General features: G+C 41.6%; 1 protein-coding gene across 6 annotated transcripts in view; it reads left to right on the top strand.

Annotated features, from left to right (window-relative positions):
* Positions 1-25,382, top strand: part of AUTS2 (activator of transcription and developmental regulator AUTS2) — a 2,002,816-nt gene that overhangs the window by 1,294,819 nt on the left and 682,615 nt on the right. For all 6 annotated transcript variants that reach the window (XM_073575027.1, XM_073574999.1, XM_073574990.1 and 3 more), the window contains one exon: positions 22,357-22,386. In XM_073575027.1, coding sequence (XP_073431128.1) covers positions 22,357-22,386 — 30 coding nt within the window. The remainder of the gene's footprint in view (positions 1-22,356; positions 22,387-25,382) is intronic.

Raw genomic sequence — 25,382 nt, forward strand, 5'->3', positions numbered from 1 at the left:
TAGGTAAGTATTGGGAGACGAGCTCAGAGATCTATGAAGGGGACACAATATAAACACAATCCGCACTTTAAAAGACTTGCGAATCTGTAATCATGTAATATATTGTAGTAACAGCTAGAATTATGTATCCTAGATTGGCTTTTCCTTATGTTTAGCCTCATTGCACAGTATATAATTCTATCTCTGGGTTCTCCATAAAGACTTGCCGGGTGGCAGAGAAAGTGATATTTGTGCAGTAAACATATATAGCAAGTGTTATAGTTAAACGCTGATGGGTGGAGTAAAAAGAAAATCTAATTAGCATGATCACATAATGTGGAGGCATAGATTACACCTCTGAAAGTGACAATAAGTGCTTACAGACAAAGTGCCACCTGCAGCCGACAGAGATAACAAAAAAAGGGTAAACGCAAAACAACATAAATGCTAAATAAATACATTAGTTAGAAGTAAAAACAAATATGTCTACATGACTGATCTGTGTCACAGCCTTTTAGCGCTACAGAGTTTGCCAATACTGGGGAAGCAGCAAAATGGTCGTCTGCATGCAATGGCACGAAATATAACATGGCACACATTAATGACATTGAAGTTTACCATCTTGTATTGCTATTCTGTGGCTCTTTAAGCGTGGGTCCCTGATTACACTCGGAAGGTTATACATACAGAGGTGAATGATTAGATAGTTTCGTTTTTATTGGCACAGATGGCTTCTTTGTGTGGATGCCAGCTAAGCAAACCATTGTTCTGTTAGCTTTTGAAAGAAATGATTAAGTCTAGAAATCTCTTTCATTTTTAGAAGAGTCTCTTTTATTCACCCTTGTAGTCTGGAGAGACATTCTGTGTGCTGGCAGCTGCATGTTATCTATGATTACCCCCATATGCATTTTTGGAGACGTGAAAACATTACTGCTCCGCAGTGACTGGGTTTTCTTCTGAATACAATCTCAACGTTTAGCGCACAAGTTATATGCATCACAATATAGCTTCATTATTATGTACGTATAATGGAAGACAATATAATTAAGTAGATGCCTTCTAGCTTATGTAGGTAGGCATGGAATATGTTAACTTAAAGTAATATACCCCCTTTTATTATACTGTATGTGTAACTATATGGCTTAATATATTATCCTTTATTGTAATTTGTATATCAGAGCAATACAAAAAGTCACATAGGTGCTCTGTAGCCTCATCATTTTGTACAGGTCATAGATCTCTGAGCCACAATGGCTGATGTATAGTAATAGAATGGCTCATATGGACTGAAGAACGAGTCTGCTCACAAGTCCACATGGAGCTGGCACATGCAAGGAATATGAATAGTTGCACACTGATGCAATATTTTTGGTGACCTCCTCAGGCACACCTGTTCTTTACAAACCACTTGTATCAATAATATCAAATGATATTGTACAAAGTAATTATAAAGTTGTGCATATCACAAGCCACGTTCACACGTTCAGTGTTTGGTCAGTATTTAACATCAGTATTTATAAGCCAAAACCAAGAGTGGAACAATCAGAAGAAAAGTATAATAGAGACAAGTCACTATTTTAGTATTTATCACCCACTCCTGGTTTTGGCTTAGAAAAACTGATGTAAAATACTGACCGAATACTGAAGGTGTGAACATAGTCTTACATGTAGAATCCCAATAGCGTGTAATGTACTCACTGTTGGAAATCTGCTGTTTCTACACTACTGGTGCTTGTCATGTAACATCTCATATGTGTTTTGCATATGTGTATCATGTGATGACCACATTTTCTTTCGCTTCTTTCAACAAATGGAAAAGAAAGTTATCAGCATGAGTACCCCATGAGTGTAAAAAGAGCAGAATCTCAACAGTGACTACATTACACATTGTTAGTATTCCACCTTAGACTCCCTGATAAGTATACATAATGCCCTCTAATGCTCCTGATTTACTACCAGTCCACACCTTTTCAAAAACAAGGCAGCCTGCAAAAGTATGCGAGAAACTTAGCTCTAAAGAATTTTACAGTCCTCTTTTAGTTTCCATACTAGAGAAAATATGTCACTTGTAACTCATTTTTCATTTATGTTGTAAATATTTTGTATACCTACGCTAATGTTAGTCACCATTCACGCACAAGCCGTGAGGCAGGATAGTCAAATGTTCTAGGGTCAGATACCAAGGGAGCACGTAATCAGTAAAAGGGAAATGAAAAGGGTTAAAGGGAATCTGTCACCCCTTTTTTAAGATATCATATAATGATATTATTCAATTGTGTGTCACATAAGGATTCTCTTAGTACTTTTGCTTCCCCCTGACCCCGCACCTTTCATGCATAAATACCTTTTTTATATCGGTTGAGATGTATGTAAACTGCCATGGTCCGGTCCGATGGGCGGGGCTTATTCAACTGCTCCCCCCCTCCCTGTCTTGCTCTACACAAGAAGAAATGTGTAGAGCAAGACAGGGAGGGGGGAAGCAGGTGAATAAGCCCCGCCCATCGGACCGGACAGCGGCGGTTTACATACATCTCAACCGATATAAAAAAGGTATTTATGCATGAAAGGTGCGGGGTCAGGGGGAAGCAAAAGTACTAAGAGAATCCTTATGTGACACACAATTGAATGATATCATTATATGATATCTCAAAAAAGGAGTGACAGATTCCCTTTAAGTCAGGTCACGGTCTTAAGTCAGAATAGCAGGAGAATAACGGTTCAGAGCAAAAGGGTTAAGCAAGTGGATAGTCAGAAATAGGTCCAAAGTCAGGCAGCAATTAGTCAATGAACAGAGCACAGAAAACCAGGCAAAGGGTACCACTGAGCAAATGCTACAACAGGCAGAGATCTGAGCTAAAAGCTCAGCTAAGTAGCAAAAAATTGATTAGAAACAGGGAGCACCTGCAAGAAACCCAGCAGCTCCCAATCTCTGATTGGACGGCTGTGCTGTCAATAAAAGTAGCGAGAGCTCAGCACAACTCTGCACCAGATTGGACGACTGAGTTGTCTATCATCATTAACAGCTCAGCACGCCCCTGCACTCAGTTGGATGACTGAGCTGTCATTCAACACACTGATAGCTCAGCACTTCCTTGCATCCGATTGGATGACTGAGCTATCACTCACTATGCTCATGACACACTGAGGGTAAAAATCACTACACCTCCATATAAAAGCACTGAATGTTATGTTTTATATTTACTCGGACTAAGCTATCTAGTTCCATCCACAACCTGGGAAATGGTAGACCTTCAGTAAGGAAGGCTTGGGCAGTAGACTTGTTGGGAGGTCCACCATCAAGCCTTAATTAGCTTTCATTTCAAGGAGATTCATTTGTAATGACCATAAATGTGCTTTGATTTATTAGATGATGCTGGGTCCTAATGGGAATATAGAGTACATCTAAACAGCCTATACATCATAATTTTGTGATTTATCATTGGTCCAGTATATGATACAGCTTAGTGTTGAACAGAGTGCTTTTTCTCATCTAAGTTCTTCATTGCTTATTGAATTAGGCATCCATAAATAAGAATGGTTGCTTCACTGTAAGGACATACAAATGACTTGCCCCCACCTGTCAAGCATGATCGTTGTATCTTAGCGGGCCAATTATGAACACAATCTTTCTGTCGGATATTTGCATACCTTCTTTCTTGAAAAGTAATGACAGCAATTTCTTACTCCTCGCTCACTTTCTGAGTGTCTCATTTAAAGGCACCTGTGAAACAGACAGGCACAGGGATGAGAAGTGAAAGAGAGCAGTTGATTAAATCATCATCAAGTCGGGCCTCAGAAAGTCAATTCTGCTTGCCGTCTGCAATGATATCCTTTTATCTTAAGGTAATGAGCTATGGCACTTGTGCATCGGGTAATGCGATGAGTTCTATTAGCATGTTCCATTTGCCTCACAAGCAAGGGCAAGTCATTTCAGCATGCTCATATCACCGCAATCAAAGCAATTGGCTTCACAGGCAGACAAGAAAGAGAAAAGGGATCACTAGGATTTTTTTATGCATGTTTAAAGTAATGACATAAATGTGGTTTGTTTTATTTTAACCCTTAGTATGGTCAATGTTAGATTTATTAACAGTAAGTCATGCTGTATTTTAAATCAGTAATTGCCAAAGGCATCACGAGAACAATGTTTCCAGATTAATTTACCGCTGGTGTACTGTGTCCCACATCACTTTTTGAAGCTTTATGGCATGTGTATTGTATCTACAGTCTTATCAATCAAATGAATGATGTATAGTATTTTATGCGAGGAAATTAGTGAATTAGAACCTATATACAATACTATGCAATAGGTTTAGATATGTGTAGAAAAAAAATTATAATAAAATTTAACTACACTAGTAAGTACTAGTTTTTAACCCTTTATGGCAATTTGTAAAAAAAAATGTTATTCATAGCTAACATCTTATATAGTGCCATTAATTTCACTGCAATTTATAAATTATTATGTGATCTAGACAAGCTCTGTGCCTTATCCATTTCAGAAATCTGGCTAAAACCTCATTTTCTGCTATGCAATCTGAGGACAGCATGAAGTTGGGGTTAAAACACTGAACTCAGCGATGAGTCCCTTATTAGGCTGTGGGTTGTTCACTTACAATGAAAGTTTTATTACTAGGGCATCAATACTGCCAAATCTGATGACCACACAACTACTAGTCTGACTCCACCTCCTCCTGTGATAAGCAGCTCACTGTCAATACAAAATGGACATAGAGAGCCTGGTATGGGCGGGGTTAGCTTTCTCAGCTTTGCTGCATTCTACATATGAGAACTCTGATTGTGTTATAACTACAGCACCCAGTAAACTAAGTGATTGATACATTGTTGGAATCAGGATTGCATTTCCTACATTATGCTGCTCTCAGATGAGGTAGCAAAAACTTGGTGACAAATTCCCTTTAACCATACCCTCTTTCCCTTTAACTATATCCTTCTTTAAAAAGGCATGGTAGGTTTACACCACCAGACTTGCAGCATTAAACGACCGATGATCAATAAATATTTAGTAAAAAAAGGAGAGAAGCCAGCGCTGCTTGTGGTCAGAAAGCAATACATAAAGTGCATATGCACATATTAATTTCTAACTGTATTCAAAATGAGACATTTGGCAAAAAACTGATCAATCATTTGAGCCACCCTGCCGCGCCAAGGCAATCTCATGTGTGGCAGTCCTACTCTCCATTTTTTATATTTGCTGTGCCATTGCGGCCTCCTAAATGTATTAAATTAAATTAAGTGATTTTTCTGAATCACTCCCATGGAGCCAGAAAGAGCAAGCGCAGATAAAGGCCAACCAGGTCTGGATATTAAAAACTAAGAACATTTTTGTTCAAAACGCGTAATCCCCTGGATTTACAATTTTAACAGAATGTTTTTAAAGAAATTGCAATAAAGATGAAGTTTTAACGTCTATTCAACAATCTGATTTGGATGTTTGTTGCTGGAACTTTTTTGTTTGACTATCTTTAACATTGGGTATGCAGGCCATGCAGATGTATGCGGATTCGTCCGCATGTGTCGCTTTGACGATGCGGCGACCGCATTAAATTGCAACATGTTACACTTGACACGGGTCGCCGCATCGTCAAAACGACACATGCGGAGGCATTCGCACACATCCGCATGGCCTGCGTACCCAATGTTAAACATAGGTACGCAGGCTGCATGCAGAAGTAGGCAGAGCTGACCAGAGGAGGTGTGGCAGTGGGTGGGGCTTCACAGAGGAAGTCTGCAGCCCTCCGCAGTTCAGCCATCTACAAATGTGAAGCCGGCCTTATATAGTGCCATTAATTTCACTGCAATTTATAGAAATCATCAACACTTGTCCCCATTGGGGTTCATAATCTAGATTCCCTATCAGTATGTATTTGTACTGTGGAACTAAATTGGAGAATCTCTTGCAAACATGGGGAGAACATTCACACTGTTTGAGGATGGTGTCTTTGCTGTGATTTGAACCAAGGAGCCCAGAGCTGCAAGCCAACAGTGCTAGCCACTGAGCCACCATGCTGTTAAAAATTGCTATGAAAATTTGATCAAATTCTTCTAATATAGCTAATTTTCTCTATTGTTTTTACAACTCATTGGTAAGGCCAACCACACTTGCCATTCATGATTGGTAGCTGAACATGCACCAAGCTTACAAGCTCTTTCCTGCTAAGCTTGCATGCACTGAGTTGAGACCACTGGGATGGCTGGTACACACGGTTAGCTCCCAAATATGACCACTTCTCTCCAGTCCCACTGCCCTTATGATGCTGCAGTGGCACAATCAGGACACCGGCAGGACATTGCTGCTGGCCTGCATTGTCACTCAACGGGGAGTGCGGACAAGGCAACCAAAAAGTCAAGAAACTCCTGCTTGCGAAGATGAGGCCAACACTTTAAATAGAGTTTGTCTTAATGGGACAGTCCCTTAAATCATTCACAACTAAGGTGTTTCTTGATACGTATGTTATGACAATTAATATTTACATTTTTACTTAAATTAATGACAAATGCAATAATTTACCGAAAGCAGCATCACAGCTAGAGATAGGTTATGTTACCATTAATTAATTTAAAGCATTACCCAATTTACTGGTACTACTCCATTCCATTAGTTGCTGAAAATATTTTTTTAACATTTATATCTGCTAATAGATATACCGTATACAATATTTAACCTCCAAAAGCAATTTTAATAAGGATTCCGAAAACTGGAAAATATTGTTTAGAGAAATCCATTAAGATTGTGAGTTACACTGTGGGCGTAATAGAGTGAGGAAATTGAAAGATGTGAATCTAGGTAATAGAAATTCAGTACATAAAATAGTAGGCTCATTAAAAAAAAATTAGCCGATTTACATTGTAAATGCATGATACAGCTAGAATAAAATGCCGCAGTTTTATGCGTGTGTGAGACTGCCGGTATTAAATCGCGCCAAGGCTTAGATTAAAATAGAATTTCAAATTTATACAAAGCAACCAGGTATGTGAAGCTAAACATAATCTAGGTAAATATTTTCACTATGCATGACTTACCCAACCGCAATGCAATCAATGCATAGGAATTTGACTTCTCCATCCAAGAATGGTATTACTGGTGATGCAAAACATAAAGGCCGATTACATTACATTACATTACACTAATGCCTAAAGGAGGAATTCTTTTCATTTACAATGAGCTTTAGTTTTCAACAGCATCTTAACGCAGAACCAGAGAAGAGTAAGACGTATTATTTTCATTTATAAAATGCCTATATGCGCCATCGCTCTGACATTAATTGGAGCTTAAAAGGCCGGACAATAATTTGCCTTTGTCTCATTAATGGAGTTCAGATGGAATGAACTTGAATGCACAATTTTTAATTACAAATGATTTAGCAATAGTCATATAGAGTACAGTACACGGGGTTAGATTTCTGAAATACTCGATCCTAATACCACCATGTATAACACTAATAAAGCCTTATTTCTACAAAAGGGCTGAAAAAAATGTCATTGAATTTCTAGGCTTTTTTTTTAAACATGAAGCCCTCAATTTATAAAAGCCTGTTTAGATTCTAATTCCCTGTTACTTGCTTTCCACTGAGTGACATGCTTCATTTTCATTCTGCCTGCTCTATAGGAGCTGGGACTTCTTTTCCATCACTTGCCAGCATGCATTGCTCCTGCCATTCTCCGGTCGCTTGCCTGCCCTAGCCTATGCAGTTTGATAGACAGGGGAGTATAATTAGTGATAAACAGACCCAACTTCTTTTATTCCATCTTATCATTTCTGTTGTTTAAGACGGGTTACATTCGACGACTGGCTGTGTATAGTAAGTTAGAAAAAAAATGACCCCGATTCATTAAGACTAAAGATTTTTACACAGGTATTTATGAGTGGGCATAGTTCAATTAGACACCCCTCATTCATCAAGAGAAGCATGGCTCGTAAAGAATCAGGAATGTCTGACGAGTGACAAGAGACTCAGTGTGCCTCACCACAACTTTTTCCAGTCAAGGACTCGACTAACATTTCGTCATTTAGTCGATCTGTGGTGTCACACACTCCAATCCTGCCCATCTCTGCCCATTTTGGGTGAGCTGGACAAAACTGGAATGAAATTGCCAAAAGGTGAAACATTTTTGCTCAATTACGAGTTGCACAGCATTCTGCCATAATATCTCTGATGAAACGAGAGAGTGGCTAGTACTTTGGACAAGTTCAAATCAGTCAATGACAAGGGATGACATGCTAGCTAGCATTGTCCCTTCAGATGGGTAAATCTGAAGTTGTGGGGCTCCCATTAGAGAAAGTCATGTAACCATCATATGGAATGACATACTGTTGTGGGTGCACAGTACTGATCTTGTAGTCTGACCAGGGCACAGAGTGGACCCATGCCAGTGCACTCAGCACTGCTAGTGAGCGAGCAATGTAATTAATGCCACAATGTAAACTGGCGATGCATAATATACAAGAATAACTCACTATAGTATGTAAATCCAACCTGTCATGTGAAAAATGCTATTAACTTGCAAATATATGATTAGTTTGCAGGTTAATAGTGTTTTGAAGCTGCTCGTGCCTGCACTCAAAGCCCTGGTGCTGGGAGGAAATTAACTTTATTCCTCCTGGCAGCCTCTGGCTTTCAGTCATTGGGGTGGGCAGGCGTGGCTTCAGTCACCGCTCAGTACACAGTGAGTGGCAACTGTAACCACACCCTAGCACTGACTGAAAGCCAGCTCAGCAGAAGTCATTTAGTATTGGGGCATGGTTACAGTCGCCACTCACTATGCACTGAGCGCTGACTGAAGTCACACCTTTATGACTGAAAGTCCGAGACTGCCAGGGGGAATAAAGTTAATCTACTGCGGGCACGGGCAGCTTCTGAATACTATTAACCTATATATTAACCCCATATCTGCAGGATAATAAAAATTTTTACATGACAGGTTCCCTTTAAGCCTTCTTAAAGCATTGACAGTGTATAAAAGCAGGCAACAGTGTATACTTTTTTCAGCAGGATTGGTATAAACGATTTGAATGCACCATTGGAGGACTCACAATTTAATAAAACAGTTACAGTAGCAAGTTTTATTTTAGTCAGATCACCAAATTCCTATCTAACCACATAGGTTTTAAATGGTGGAACAGAAAACAGCTACAGTAAGCTTGGTGTTTTATCGCCCAACCGAATCTACAGTAATCTAAACATGGACTATTTTGTATAGTATAATTGTTTCTGTAAATTCCGTACTGAAACAAATCACCTATTTACAGAAGCCAGGGATTTGCGGGTTGTGTAAGCCCAGCATAATGAAGTTCACATACTTTTCATAATGTGGGCCTGTATAGTATATACATAAAAACAAGCTATTTATGTGTAACAGCCATTTATCACAAATGCATGACATTTGCATTTATTTTTAAAATGATGGAGATACAATATGTAATTGAAACTGCTGTATTATCTATCGTTTGCTTTTCTTAACTTTCTATAAAGGACAAAATGATTTTGAGTTTTAGGACAGTACTTGAGTATTGTAATAGACTGTGACATCATTTATAAATACCCCTTTATACCCACCATTCATAGTCATTCTTTTTTTTTTGTGTGACATTTCTTTAGTCCTTAGGGCCCTTTTGCTTTTCAGAGATTTTTTCTATATTTCTGACTCAAGACTATAGATCTCTTTGAACCACAAACCAGACTTATTTATGTGTTTTAAGAAGTCAGATTTATTGAAAATGCAAATTACATTTAATTTATAAGAATAGATTATTTCCTGCTTCCACACTTATGGAAAATTCTAGTTTATTATAGTGCAAAGGGGTTGTCTAGGACCTCACAATTAATCTTTCCTTAGGATAGGTCATCAACATGAGAACGTTGAAGGTTCCTCTTCTAGCACTCCTACCAAACAGTTGATAACTGCACCGTTAATGGCTGCAGCTAAGTGAAGTATGGGGAGGAACATAGCACCCCCATGACCACTAAAAAATGTGCTGTATTTCAACTCATAAATCACTTACCGTATATACTCGAGTATAAGCTGGCCTGAGTATAAGCCGAGGCATCTAATTTTGCCAGGGAAAACTGGGTAAGCTTATTGCCTCGAGTATAAGCCGGGTATGCATTGTCCCCTCATCCCTGTCCTGCTATGTGTGGCTCACCCCGTCCTGTCCTGGTATGTGTGGCTGCCCCGTCCCGTCCTGGTATATGTGGCTCTCCATGTTGCATGCATGGCTCACCCACCCTCCCATCCTTGTGTGTGACCTTGAGAAAGACACATCTTTGTGTCGCTACGTGTGGGTCCTAGGTTCCATAAAACCCAGCTGTGTGCTTCCACTTGGGGTCTGCCTGGTATCGTGGTAGGAGGCACTGGAGATTTGTATCCAGGGCTCCTATGCTGGTAATATGCTCTATTTGTTGTGAGTTAATATTGGTTGCAGCAATTTGAATGTCCCAGGGTGTATGTTAATAGAGTTTGGAGTACCATTAATAATATTCGCTGATGGTTTCCTTTGTAAGCATGTGTCTAGCACATTTGTATGTCTTTGACAGCATTTATTTGTAAACAGCATGCATACAGGTATCAGTATTTGAAATATTGAAATATAATAATATATATCTCTATGTAGTGGGACCTCATTAATTCATGAGCATTTGCACTTTTGTATTTTGTCTGGGGTTTTGGAACCTTAAATATTGAATTGTATGTGATTATGACCCAATTTTCTTTGTTCACTTTCTAATGTCTGCTTTTGTACAGACTTTTTAAATTGTTTTTAACTATGTGTTTGCATGCAGTGTTTGCTGAAATTAAATAAAATATATATTTTTGTATTATAAATATTGGTGGTGATCCCTATAGTTGTTGCATATACTTTTTATTGGTCTGCTTCTATATAGTCTTGTATGCATTGGGAGATCCCACATACGATATTATTTGAGATGGTGCCCGTTTACCCCATTGTTTTTTAATCAATGTATGCATGGCTCACCCTTACTCCCATCCTTGTGTGCATGAGACACCCCCGTCCCATCGTTGTATGCATGGCTCACCACCCCTCCCATCCATGTATGCATGGCTCACCCCATCCCTTCTTTGTATGCATGGCTCACGCCCCCTCCCATCCTTGTATGCATGGTCACCCCTCCGTCCCATCCTTGTATGCATGGCTCACACACCCCCGTCCTACTCACCCTCCTCGTGCTTTCCCTGCATCTCCTTCCCAGGGTTGGCAGCTATCCTGTGCTGAGTGGTCACATGGTCATGCTCATTAAGGTAATGAATATGCACTCACGCCTTTGGGAGTGGACACGCGTGCATATTCATTACCTTAATGAGCGGTACCGCGTGACCGCTCAGCACAAGAGAAGAGCTGCCGGCGTCTGAACAAAAAATGTGCTGAAAATCTCGGCTTATACATGAGTATACAGTATATGGTAATTCTTGCCCCCTGCTGGAGCAGTTTTCAGCTGATTGGTGAGAGGTCAAATGTCAGACCTCCCATCAATCTAATATTGATGATCCATCCAACGAATAGATGATCAATTGTTAGGTGCTAGACAATCCCCTTGAATATCTGCAGCAGCAAGGCAAATGTGCCAAAATGTCACTTGAAAAAATGGAAACCAGTGCCAAGACTTTATTCATAAACTATACTACACCTATTTTAAAAACAACCATGGTGGTGCAAATACCCCTGAGGTCTATGGTATGTACTATTTTTTGAGAACCTCAGAATTACAAAATCAGATTTTCATTTCATTTTTTTCCTTTTAGACTAATTACACACGTGGTCAAAATTGTTGCTACCCCTAGTTTAATGACAGAGAAACCTGCAATGGTCACAGAAATAACTTGAATCTGACAAAAGTAATAATAAATCAAAAATCTATGAAAATGAACAAATGAAAGGCAGACATTGCTTTTCAACCATGCTTCCACAGAATTTTAAAAAAATAACTATTTTACCAACAATTTTGTCTGTGTGTAAGATTCATGCTATTCAGCATTTTAATACAATTAGTAAAATTACGGTGTTACACCTTTATGCATGTGTGCCCTCTCTATTAACCTGCTATCTTTTTATTCAAATGTATCCGAATCCATTGCTAGAAATGTCTGTGCTATTTCTTCAGTGCATTTATTGCTTTTGCATCATTTATAAGCTGAAAGGACTGACCCTCATCAATCTCTGCCAGAGGCTGGCACTGAGGGATCTATTGGATGGAGCTGTAAATTAGAAGCCCTGCTCCTGCTGAGCCCATGGCACAGTCCCCGGGTCAGTAAGAGAATTTAATGCTGGAGATGGAAGTGTTTCCTCGCGGTGCCATGTGGCCCCAGCACAGAAGAAACTGTTGGCAGACACAGTGACTCGCCAAATCGTGATTCTGTCAATCACTGTGTGTGTTGGGAAAGAAGCCTGTGCATTTTTAATTGTTTTGGCAGCCGTGCTGCTTACATAATGGACACCAGTAGGTCTCAGTCCTTCGCCATATGCTTAACTCTGGAGACAAGGGGCTTCTGGGTATAGTTGTAATTACCTGATGCAGAATTAAGTGGACCTTGAAATTAGAACTGGACTGTCAGGAAGCTTAACACTTTGATGGAAGTGTATACTCCTCTAGACAAGATGTTTAACAGGATGTTCGAAATAACTGGCTTAATAGCAAAGATGAACAAAATATTATTTTACTTGAATTTTCAGCACATGATGTAGTAGTAAAAAGCACATATTTTTTTTCTTTTTTGTGTATCCTACCTGTATTCCTAAGGCTACTATTCTTACTGAGGTGTAATGTGAAGAAACTGATGCTAAACTTTCTTCTGTACCATTATCACTGAATGCGTATGCTTTTACGAGGGAATGTGACATTTGTTACACCTACTGGAATTATGGTATGGAGTGGAATTCTCCTATTTTTGGAATTACAGTGTACAGTAGCTGGACTCCATTAGTCTTCATTCCAGGTACACTAATGCCATGGCATCACATTGATTTGGTTGTGGAACCAGTGGTATGGCTATTTCTCCAAAGTCTCCCAGAAGCCATTTTTAAACAAGACATCTCCAGTTCGCATATTGCTTGTCCTACAGGGAACAGCCTGAGTGGGGTAAACATGCCACCATGGCCTGTAGCGTCTCCAGAATTGTGTTCTATTGCAATCATCTGGGACGTCATTGGTCAGCAATTGCAAATTGAACTCCAGCAATGGATCTATGTGATTTGCTTGTCATAGTACATTTAGCATGACAGAAACATCCCTCAAACAGCCACTAATAACCTCATTGATAGCATGCCTTAGCGTTTAAGTGCGTGTATTTCTTTGTGTGACAGTCATACTCAATATTCAATAAACCAAAAGGTTTTGAAAATTTTATTTGCATTACTCATCATTTCCATATAAAAACATGTCAATCAGTCCTGTGATTTTCATAATTCCCACTACTTTTCCCTCTAGGGTTGCAATTACAATGTTGAGGAGAGTATATAAACACAGGTCAATGTTTTTCATCTTGTTTAGAGATCGGCGGATCAATACATGGAAGATCAATTTTGAATCAAATTTCTTGAAATTTATAGCTACCATGTGACATTGAACACTTTGCAGTTTGATTTATGAGGATCGCAAAAAAATGCCCAGCGCCATTTGACATACTGCTAAAGCATTAGAGAGCCGGTTCTTGGCTCCCCGCGTTGGTGCATGGACTACCTCTTAATTCCCGACAGCTATGGCACCAATATGGTTGTTGCACAGTCACTCAGGGGGACTGTCAAAGCCACTGTAAAACATAGGGGCTGGCCAAGGAGCACCATTTTATGTTTACACAATGTAGCGGTAAGAAATAAGTGAGTATTATTATTATTATTATTATTTATTTAGATAGCACCATTAATTCCATGGTGCTGTACATGGGACTGGGCTACAACAAAAAACAAATATCACTTACAGTAAACAAACCAACAATGACAGACTGGTACAGATGGAAGAGGACCCTGCCTTTGCAGGCTTACATTCTACAGGATTATGGGCAAGGAGACAGTAGGTCAGGGGTTGCAGTAGCTTTGATGGTGTTGAGGTGGCCGTGTGTTCATTACAGGTTGTAAGCGTTTTTGAAGAGATGGGTTTTCAGGTTCTGTTTGAAGGATCCAAATGTGGTGGATAACTGGCTGTGTTGGGGCACAGAATTCCAGAGGATGGGGGATATTCGGTAGAAATCTTGGAGGCGATTGGGTGAGGAGTGAATAAGCATGGAAGAGAGAAGGAGGTCTTGGGAGGACCGGAGATCACATGAGGGAAGATATTGAGAGATTAGTTCAGAAATATATGGAGGAGAAAGTTTATGGATGTGTCACGCGGGGCTTAGGTTAACTAAGGCTGAAATACCCGGGGCCCCTGTGGTGTCCCTTTAACTAGGGGAAACCCTGTCTGACCCTCAACCCAGGGTTTTTGCTGATGGTGCAAATGCCTGAGCCTCCAACCTTTCCTTATCTCCTGCTCAGCCCTAAGCTTAACCCTCCACCCTCCACCCAGTGAGGAGACAAACCACCAAAGCCCCACACAATAATGACAGACAGGGAGAACTTAAACTGCACCGCGCCGCATACACATAGGACTATACAGTAATGTGAACAGGGCACAACAAAACACAAATATGGGAAGGTGAAAAGGTAACAACGGATCATACGCCACCAGATACGAATCTCTCTCTCTCCAACACCTCCACTCCAGACCGGAACCACTTGGTATGAAACACAAGCTATAATCGGTGATGCCCATAGGCCAGCACGACTATTTAAAGACCGTGGGCGTGACCAAACATCCAACCTGATCTCCAGCTAGATTAACCCCCGATAGCCTGAGAAAATCAAGCCGGCGCCACTGAGGCTATAGTGGACGGAGGTGGAACTACCTCTGCCTGCCGGACGCTGTGGTGTGAATAGCGTCCGACATGACAAGTGGACGGAGGTGAAACTACCTCTGCCTGCCGGACGCTGTGGTGTGGATAGCGTCCGACATGACAGTACCCCGTCTTCTACGAGGGACCCCAGGGCCCTCAAGACTCATAGGACCCGGCTTGTCCGGATGACGACGGTGAAAAGAACTGATCAGCCGATCCGCATGTATGTCCGAGGCTGGTACCCAAGACCTCTCCTCCGGACCATACCCCCGCCAGTGTACCAAATACGGAAGAGTACGGCGCACTACTCGAGAGTCCACTACCTTGGAGATCTCAAACTCTAAATCGCCATCCACCATGACCGGAGGTGGCATAGGCGTCGTGTCCACAGAGCCTACCACCGTTTTCAATAAAGCCCTGTGAAACACGTTGTGTATCTTGTATACCGCAGGAAGTTCCAACCGATAAGCAACTGGGTTAATGATGGCAGCAATCTTAAAAGGCCCAATAAACCTTGGACCCAATTTTAAAGATGGAATTTTGAGTTTTAAGTTTTTAGTCGCTAACCACACCCATTCACCCACACACAGGTCCGGACCTGGCACGCGTCTACTGTCAGCCACCCATTTGTACCTCGCACTCATGCTCAACAATCCCTGTTTCACCCTCCTCCAGACCGATGATAATTGAGCTCCTAGCTGGTCCTCCTCCGGGACGCCCCCGAGTCACCCTGACGTAAGGTACAAAATTGAGGATGTTGACCACAAAAGAACGGAGACTCTCCCGATGACTCTTGACGGTGATTATTTAACGTGAACTCAGCCAGAGGAAGGAAAGTAGACCACTCCTCTTGGTTGTCGGACACAAAGCATCGTAAATACTGCTCCAGATTTTGGTTCATGCGCTCAGTTTGACCATTTGACTGTGGATGAAACGCCGATGAATGTAACAACTTGATCCCCAAACGTGAGCAAAAAGCTTTCCAAAACCTCGCCACAAATTGAGTTCCCCTATCAGATACTATGTCCGACGGAACTCCGTGGAGTCTGACCACCTCCTGTACAAACACCTGAGCCAACGTCTTTGCATTGGGCAAGGAAGGCAACGACACAAAATGCGCCATCTTTGAAAATCGGTCAACCACCACCAGGATGACCGTGTTCCCCGCTGAGGCTGGCAAGTCAGTGATAAAATCCATGGAGATTTCTGTCCATGGCCTATTAGGTACCCCCAGAGGCTGTGGCGTGCCAGCAGGACGGGCTCGGGGCGACTTGGCCCTAGCACATGTGATGCAAGCTGCCACGTACGAGACCACGTCCTGCCGGATTTTGGGCCACCAGAAATGACGCGATACCAGCTCTAAGGTGCCCTTAACCCCTGGATGACCAGCCAGTACTGAGTCGTGGTGTTCCCTCAACACCTTAAGACAAAGATGAAGGGGTACAAATGATTTGTTGGCGGGAAGTCCTGGCGGTACCTCCTCTTGGGCCTCGGCAATCTCCACCTCTACCTCAGTCGTGAGAGCCGAGATCACTACACCTTCCTGGAGGATGGGTACCGGCTCTTCCCGAGGTTCTCCCCCCGGAAAACACCTAGACAAGGCATCCGCCTTGGTGTTTTTAGCCCCGGGACGATAAGTCACCAGAAAATTGAAACGTGTAAAAAACAATGCCCAGCGAGCCTGCCTAGGAGACAGACGCTTGGCCGACTCCAGATAGAGCAGGTTCTTATGGTCGGTGATGACTGTGACCTGGTGAGCCGCCCCCTCCAAGAAGTGTCGCCATTCCTCAAAAGCCAATTTGATGGCCAACAACTCCCTGTTGCCGATATCATAATTCCGTTCGGCCGGCGACAGCTTCTTGGAGAAGTAGGCGCATGGATGCATATCGCTCAAGGACGAGCCTTGTGACAGTACTGCCCCCACTCCCACCTCAGACGCATCAACCTCCACCACAAAAGGTTTAGACACGTCCGGTTGCACCAGAATGGGGGCTGAAGCAAAACTGTTCTTCAGACGCTCAAATGCACGTATCGCCACCTCAGACCAGCTAGCCTGATCGGTACCTTTTTTTGTCATGTCCGTGAGCGGTTTGGCTATAGTAGAAAAGTGTTTTATACATTTCCTATAATAGCAAACCCAAGGAACCGCTGGAGCGCTTTCAGATTATCAGGCCTTTCCTATTGCAGCACCGCTTGCACCTACGCGGTGTCCATTTTAAACCCTACAGCGGACACAATATATCCCAAAAAAGGCAACTCCTGAACAAAAAAATAAGCATTTTTCCAGCTTAGCATAGAGTTTATTCTCCCGGAGCAACTGTAACACCTGCCTGACATGCTCTAAATGAGTGTCCCGGTCGCTCGAATAAATGAGGATATCATCCAGGTATACAATCACAAATTTCCCCAGGACATGAGCAAATACATCATTAATAAAATGTTGGAAAACAGCAGGCGCGGTTGTCAACCCAAATGGCATAACCAGGCTCTCAAAATGACCCTCAGGAGTGTTAAACGCCGTCTTCCACTCATCCCCCTGACGGACCCTTATGAGGTTATACGCCCCCCTGAGGTCAAGCTTGGAAAACCACTTCGCCCCCGCCACCTGGTTGAACAAATCAGGGATCAAAGGCATCGGGTAGGGATCACGGATCGTAATCGTAATCTGGTTTAACTCCCGGAAATCCAGACACGGGCGTAACCCCCCATCTTTCTTCTTAATGAAGAAAAACCCCGCTGCTACAGGCGAGGACGAAGGCCGGATGTGTCCTTTGCTCAGACTCTCTGCGATGTAGTCTTTCAGAGCTTGTCTCTCTGGACCAGAAATATTAAACATCCTGGCCTTAGGTAATTTGGCCCCGGGTTTTAACCTAATCACACAGTCATAGGCTCGATGTGGAGGCAGTTCTGAGCAACCCCTCTCAGAGAATACATCAGCGAAATCCTGCAAAGCCTCCGGAAGGCTGGGCGTCACGGCGGACACACATGTGGCCAAGCAATTGTCCTGGCAGAAACCACTCCATTGGACTATGTCCTGAGTTTTCCAATCAATCACCGGGTTGTGCCTGGACAACCATGGAAAACCCAGGACCATTTGTGCTGGGAGATTACGGAGGACCCTACATGTAACCCACTCAGAATGTAGGACCCCAATGTGGAGTTTCACCTCAGCCACAAACTCCGTAATCTCCCTTTGTGGGAGGGGAACGGCATTAATGGTAACCACCTGAATGGGATGAGGGAGTTTTTCGATCTTAAACCCGGCAGTGCGTGCAAACTCCTCATCTATGAGATTGGTGGCGGAACCGCTATCCACAAACACTGATATTGGTAGCTCTCTGCCCGCGATAATAACCTTGGCAGGGGGCATACATTGAGATACCATCATGGAGGATATGCATGCGCTCAGTTGGGCCTCCTCCATACCCTCTGAGCTTAACAGTTTTCCACCGGTGTGACCTTCTTCGGTAGCACAGGACAAGCATTTACATAATGATCTCTTTTACCACAGTAAAAATATGCTCCGGGCTTCCTGATCCCAGGAACGCAACGCTTAACCTGTGACACCCCCGCAATTTGCATAGGTTCAGTGGGCTCACCTGCAGCAACCAAACTTGCACCTCTGCTTTCCCCCAGGGGTAGCGTCTCCTGTGCCCCCTGACGCAAACGGCGATCAATACGTATAACCAAACTCATGGCAGACTCCAACGATGCAGGAGTCTCATACATCAGGACGGCCTGTTTAACGCTCCCTGATACCCCATGAATAAACTGGCTCCGCAGCGCTGGGTCGTTCCACTGTGTGTCTACTGCCCAATGGCAAAATTCCGAACAATAGTCCTCCGCCAAGCACTCCCCCTGGCGGAGGGCGCGGATTTTAGATTCCGCTAGAGCCAATCTGTCAGGATCATCATAAATGAGTCCGAGTGCAGAAAAAACATTATCGACAGAATGAAATGTAGCAGAGTCAGCTGGTAAGGAAAATGCCCATGCTTGGGGGTCACCACTCAATAATGATAACACCAGACCCACCCGCTGGGCCTCATTACCTGAGGAGATAGGGCGCATGCGGAAGTATAACTTGCAGGCCTCCCGAAATATGACATATTTGCTGCGTTCCCCTGAGAATCGTTCTGGCAGCGGGATCTTCGGCTCTGCACCGATACCTGCAGATGCCGTTTGCACATTCGCTACTACCAGGCCCTGCTGCTGAACTGCCCCTTTCAACTCGGAGACCTGTAAGGACAGTGCTGCCAACTGGCGGGTTATGGAATCCATGGGATCCATGGACTCCTGAAAAATGTAGGCCAATTATAATGTCACGCGGGGCTTAGGTCAACTAAGGCTGAAATACCCGGGGCCCCTGTGGTGTCCCTTTAACTAGGGGAAACCCTGTCTGACCCTCAACCATTGCTGATGGTGCAAATGCCTGAGCCTCCAACCTTTCCTTATCTCCTGCTCAGCCCTAAGCTTAACCCTCCACCCTCCACCCAGTGAGGAGACAAACCACCAAAGCCCCACACAATAATGACAGACAGGGAGAACTTAAACTGCACCACGCCGCATACACACAGGACTATACAGTAATGTGAACAGGGCACAACAAAACACAAATATGGGAAGGTGAAAAGGTAACAACGGATCATACGCCACCAGATACGAATCTCTCTCTCTCCAACACCTCCACTCCAGACCGGAACCACTTGGTATGAAACACAAGCTATAATCGGCGACGCCCATAGGCCAGCAGGACTATTTAAAGACCGTGGGCGTGACCAAACATCCAACCTGATCTCCAGCTAGATTAACCCCCGATAGCCTGAGAAAATCAAGCCGGCGCCACTGAGGCTATAGTGGACGGAGGTGGAACTACCTCTGCCTGCCGGACGCTGTGGAGTGAATAGCGTCCGACATGACAGGATGGTTTTATAGGTTAATGTTAGTAGTTTAAACTGGATGCACAGGGAAATTGGAAGCCAGTGAAGGGATTTGCAAAGAGAGGAAGGAGTGTAGCGAGGAGAGAGATTAATTAGTCGGACAGCAGAGTTAAGGATGGACGAGACAGGTGCGAGCATGTTAGAAGGTAGGCCACAGAGGAGGATGTTGCAGTAGTCTAGGCGGGAGATGATTAGGGCATTCACAAGCATTTTGGTAGAGTGAGGGTTGAGGAAAGGATGGTATCTGGAAATATGCTTGAGCTGGAGGTGACAGGAGGTGGCGAGAGCTTGGATGTGTGGTTTGAAGGACAGGGCAGAGTCAAGGGTTACTCCTAGGCAGAGCATTACCAGGACAGGGGAAAGAGTGAATTCATTTATTGTGATAGATAGATCAGGTAGGGAAGGTATGCGAGATGGAGGAAAAATAATTAGTTCAGATTTTTCCATATTGACATATTTCCAGGACAAATTGGACAACAACTTCTGGGGTCCATTTTCTTATGTTACCCTTGGGAAAATAAAAAATTGGGGTCTAAAATATCATGTATGTGAAAAAAATATGATTTTTTTATTTTCACGCCCGGGCATTATATACTTTTGTGAAGCCCTTGGGGGTTCAAAGTGCTCACCACACATCTAGATAAGTTCCTTGGGGGTCTAGTTTCCAAAATGATGTCATTTGTGGGGGGTTTCCACTGTTTAGGCACATCAGGGGCTTTCCAAACGCGGCATGGCATCCAATCCAAATTCCAACCAAAAAAGTCAAATGGCGCTGCTTCCCTTCCGAGCTCTGTCATGCGCCCAAATAGTGGTTTACCCCCACATATGGGGTATCAGCGTACTCAGGACAAATTTCACAAGAACTTTTGGGGTCCTGTTACCCTTGGAAAAATAAAAATTTGGGGTGAAAAGATAATTTTTGTGGAAAAAATATGATTTTTTAATTGTACGGCTGTACGTTATAAACTTCTGTGAAGCTCTTGGGGGTTCAAAGTTCTCACCACACATCTAGATAAGTTCCTTTGTGGGTCTAGTTTCCAAAATGGGGTCACTTGTGGGGGGTTTCCACTGTTTAGGTACATCAGGGGCTCTCCAATCGTGACATGGCGTCCGATCTGAATTCCAACCAATTTTGGATTGAAAAAGTCAAATGGCGCTCCTTCCCTTCTGAGCTCTGCCATGCGCAGAAACAGTGGTTCCCCACCACATATCAGGTATCAGCGTACTCAGGACAAATTGCACAATAATTTTTGCAGTCCAATTTCTCTTGTTACCCTTGGTAAAATACAAAAATTGGACCTGAAGTAATTTTTTTATGAAAAAAAGTTAAATGTTCATTTTTTTTAAACATTCAAAAAATTCTTGTGATGCACCTGAAGGGTTAATAAACTTCTTGAATATGGTGTTGAGCACCTTGAGTGGTGCAGTCTTTAGAATGGTGTCACTTTTGAGTATTTTCTATCATATAAACCCCTCAAAATGACTTCAAATGTGAGGTGGTCCGTAAAAATAAAATGGTGTTGCAAAAATGAGAAATCGCTGGTCAACTTTTAACCCTTATAACTTCCTAACAAAAAAAATTTTGGTTCCAAAATTGTGCTGATGTAAAGTAAACATATGTGAAATGTTACTTAATTAGTTTTTTGTGTGCCATATCTCTGTGATTTAAGAACATAAAAATTCAAAGTTGGAAAATTGTGAAATTTTCAAAATTTTCGCCAAATTTCCATTTTTTTCACAAATAAATGCAAGTTATTTGAATGAAATTTTACCACTACCATGAAGTACAATATGTCACAAGAAAACAGAGTCAGAATCACCAGGATCCACGGAAGCATTTCAGAGTTATTACCTCATAAAGGGACAGTGGTCAGAATTGTAAAAATTGGCCTGGTCATGAACGTGCAAACCACCCTTGTGGGTTAAGGGGTTAAAATGAACCTGTACCCATGAAAATGCAGTACAATCAGCAGGCACTATGTTAAGGTGCTGGGGGAGATGAGCTTTTTGATATACAATTCTGTGAGAAAAGATTCAGTATAACTTGTGGTTTAATCATATAATCTCCGCTTTCTGGGATTTCTGGCCTAGTGAGCGAGTCCTATTGGTGATTGACAGTTGTCTCTATGTGCACACTTATAGCTGTCAGTCACTGATAGGACCACCCACTGGACCAAACATCACAGAAAGAGCAGAGGTTAATTGATGAAAACAGATTATACTAATTTTTCATGGTTACAGTTTGTCTTTAAACCCCTCAGTGCTAATTTGGTCTCTCCCTATTTCTCCTTTTCTGGGGAAAGCAATGGCTTTTTAGCTTTTTAATTTACAGCTAATTTAGTAGGAAATATTCATTGAATCAGCTGATTTCCTATTTCAAAAATCAGCTCATTTCTTATATATTGTTTTTAATGTTTATTGCCTTACTCCACATCATAATTTGAGTTAAAAAAAAGTATTTGCTTTCTTACTCAAGATAAATTCAAATTTTTCTGATATATTCTTTAATACATTTTTTTTCTTTTTTATTCTTTAGTGTGACAGTGACAGTGATCAGGAAGAAAAGGTAAGCCCTTTTCTCTTTTGATATTTATTTTGTTGCTACTCTTTGTTCTTGTGCTATAAGTACTATGCCTGTAGAAAATAAACATTCTGAAACAAATGCTGAATCTTTTCTTATGTTTTTTTTATGGCAGAAAGCCTAAAATGACCATGCAATAAATTATATTTTATAATTTTATACATGCAGTGGGGGAAATAAGTATTTGATCCCTTGCTGATATTGTAAGTTTGTCCACTGACAAAGACATGAACAGTCTATAATTTTAAGGGTAGGTTAATTTTAACATTGAGAGATATAATATCTAAAATAAAATCCAGAAAATAACATTGTATACATTATATAAATTGTTTGCATTTTGCAGTGAGAAATAAGTATTTGATCCCCTACCAACCAGTTAGAATTCTGGCTCCTACAGACCAGTAAGATGATCCTAATCAACTCGTTACCTGCATTAAAGACATCTGTCTTACATAGTCACCATTATAAAAGACTCCTGTCCACAGACTTAATTAATCAGTCAGACTCTAACCTCTACAACATGGACAAGACCAAAGAGCTTTATGAGGATGTCAGGGACAAGATCATAGACCTGCACAAAGCTGGAATGGGTTACAAAATCACATGTAAGGCGCTGGGTGAGAAGGAGACAACTGTTGGTGCAATAGTAAGAAAATGGAAGAAATACAAAATGACTGTCAATCAACATAGATCTGGGGCACCATGCAAAATCTCACCTCATGGGGTATCCTTGATCATGAAAAAGATGAGAGATCAGCCTAAAACTAAACAGGGGAATGTGTAAATGATCTCAAGGCAGCTGGGACCACAGTCAGCAAGAAAACCATTGGTAACACATTAAGCTGTAAAGGTTTAAAATCCTGCAGTGCCCGCAAGGTATCCATGCTCAGGAAGGCACATGTGCAGGCCCGTCTGAAGTTTGCCAATGAACATGTGGATGATTCTGTGAGTGATTGGGAGAAAGTGCTGTGATCAGATGAGACAAAAATTGAGCTCTTTTGCATTAACTCAACTCGCTGTGTTTGGAGTAAGAGAAATGCTGTCTATGACCCAAAGAACACTGTCCCCACTGTCAAGCATGGAGGTGGAAACATTATGTTTTGGGGGTGTTTCTCTTCTTAGAGCACAGGACTACTTCACCTTATCAATGGGATAATGGATGGAGCCATGTACCATAAAATCCTGAGTGACAACCTCCTTCCATCCGGGACATTAAAAATGGGTCATGGCTGGCTCTTCCAGCAAGACAATGACGCAAAACATACAGCCAAGGCAACAAAGGAGTGGCTCAAAAAGAAGCACATTAAGGTCATGGAGTGGGCCTAGCCAGTCTCCAGAATTCAATCCCATAGAAAACTTATGGAGGGAGTTGAAACTCCAAGTTGCCAAGCGACAGCCTCAAAATCGTATGATTTAGAGATGATCTGCAAAGAGGAGTGAGCCAAAATTCCTCCTGACATGTATGCAAACCTCATCATCAACTACAAAAAACGTCTGATTGGTGTGCTTGCCAACAAAGGTTTTGCCACCAAGTGTTAAGTCTGGTTTGCCAGAGGGATCAAATACTTATTTCTCACTGCAAAATGCAAATACATTTATATAATTTGTACAATGTGATTCTCTGGATTTTATTTTTGATATTCTACCTCTCAATGTTAAAATTAACCTACCCTTAACATTATAGACTGTTCATGTCTTTGACAGTGGGCAAACTTACAAAATCAGTAAGGGATCAAATACTTTATTCCCCACTGAATGTGTATATATATATATATATATATATATATATATATATATATATATATATATATATAACTAGCTGAATTACTAAATTGTTAAATAGTTTGTTTGTTTTGTCATTCAATAACCGATTTTTATTTCTGAAATACAATTAAAGGATTAAAGGTATCATTACCATAGTATGTCAGGCATAAGACCTGAAAAAAAAGATTTTATATTACTAGATGGTACCATTACATTAGTTTTGTCTAGACATTTTTTTTTTCTTAAATTGATCACTATGGCTGAAAAAATACGCATTTTGTGTAATAGAAATAAAAATGGTGTTTCCATAGGCACAGAGGGGGCCCGTTTGGTTTCCGTTTGGGTAGCCTTCATTTTAACCCAAAAATAATGAGCATGCTGCCTCTTTCCCAGTTAAACTGATAGAATTGATGTAGTAAAATATACTGTTTAGTGGCTGCTGCTGGGTACTGCAGATTGGCTACTATTCTCTTCAATAGGAGCTGATCTGTAATTCCCAATAGAGGGCTCTAAATAGTGTTGGAGGAGACCTCGGGATAGGTTATCAATATTAAAATGGATAGATAGCTATAAAAAGAACCTGGTATGCAGATCAAATACGTAACTTAACATATATACTACTTGCTTCCAAGTATTTTATATTCTCTGGGTGAATATTTGGAAAAAAAACAGTAATAAAACTGACATTTAAGGCAAGTAATTGGATTAAGTAGAATTGTAAATGACTTACATTGAAATAAATATTGGACTGGGATTGACTAAGTGGTTCCAATTCATTATAGAGACAGTTTTGGCAGAATGTACAGTATATTCAATATATTTGGCACCAAAGATCTATCCCCCACACTGGTGGAAGGACCTGTACTGTGGCCTATGACTTTTTGTCTTCATTTAATATCAATCCTCTAAAGCTAATGGAATAGGAAAATAAGTGATCTAATGAGAATTAAGTGAAGGGTCTAATGGAGGATAAGCTGCTGCCATATTCAAGTGATAGAATACATTCACTGCTAATTTACTAGGAAAAGGTTATAAAATGCTCTAATACTCACCTTTCCTCCGTCCTTCTCATACTTTTCCAACCATAACTGGTCTGCTGATCAGCTTTTCTGCCTTGTGTACTCTATATTTATTCCGGGCCTCTGGTAATGTTTTATTCATTAGGCCCCAAAAGGTCACATGGGGTGCAAAACACAGCATTGACATGTGTCAATACC

This window comes from Dendrobates tinctorius, unplaced genomic scaffold (assembly GCF_039654945.1).
Source record: "Dendrobates tinctorius isolate UK_male_01 unplaced genomic scaffold, ASM3965494v1 ptg000007l, whole genome shotgun sequence".
NCBI lineage: Eukaryota > Metazoa > Chordata > Amphibia > Anura > Dendrobatidae > Dendrobates > Dendrobates tinctorius.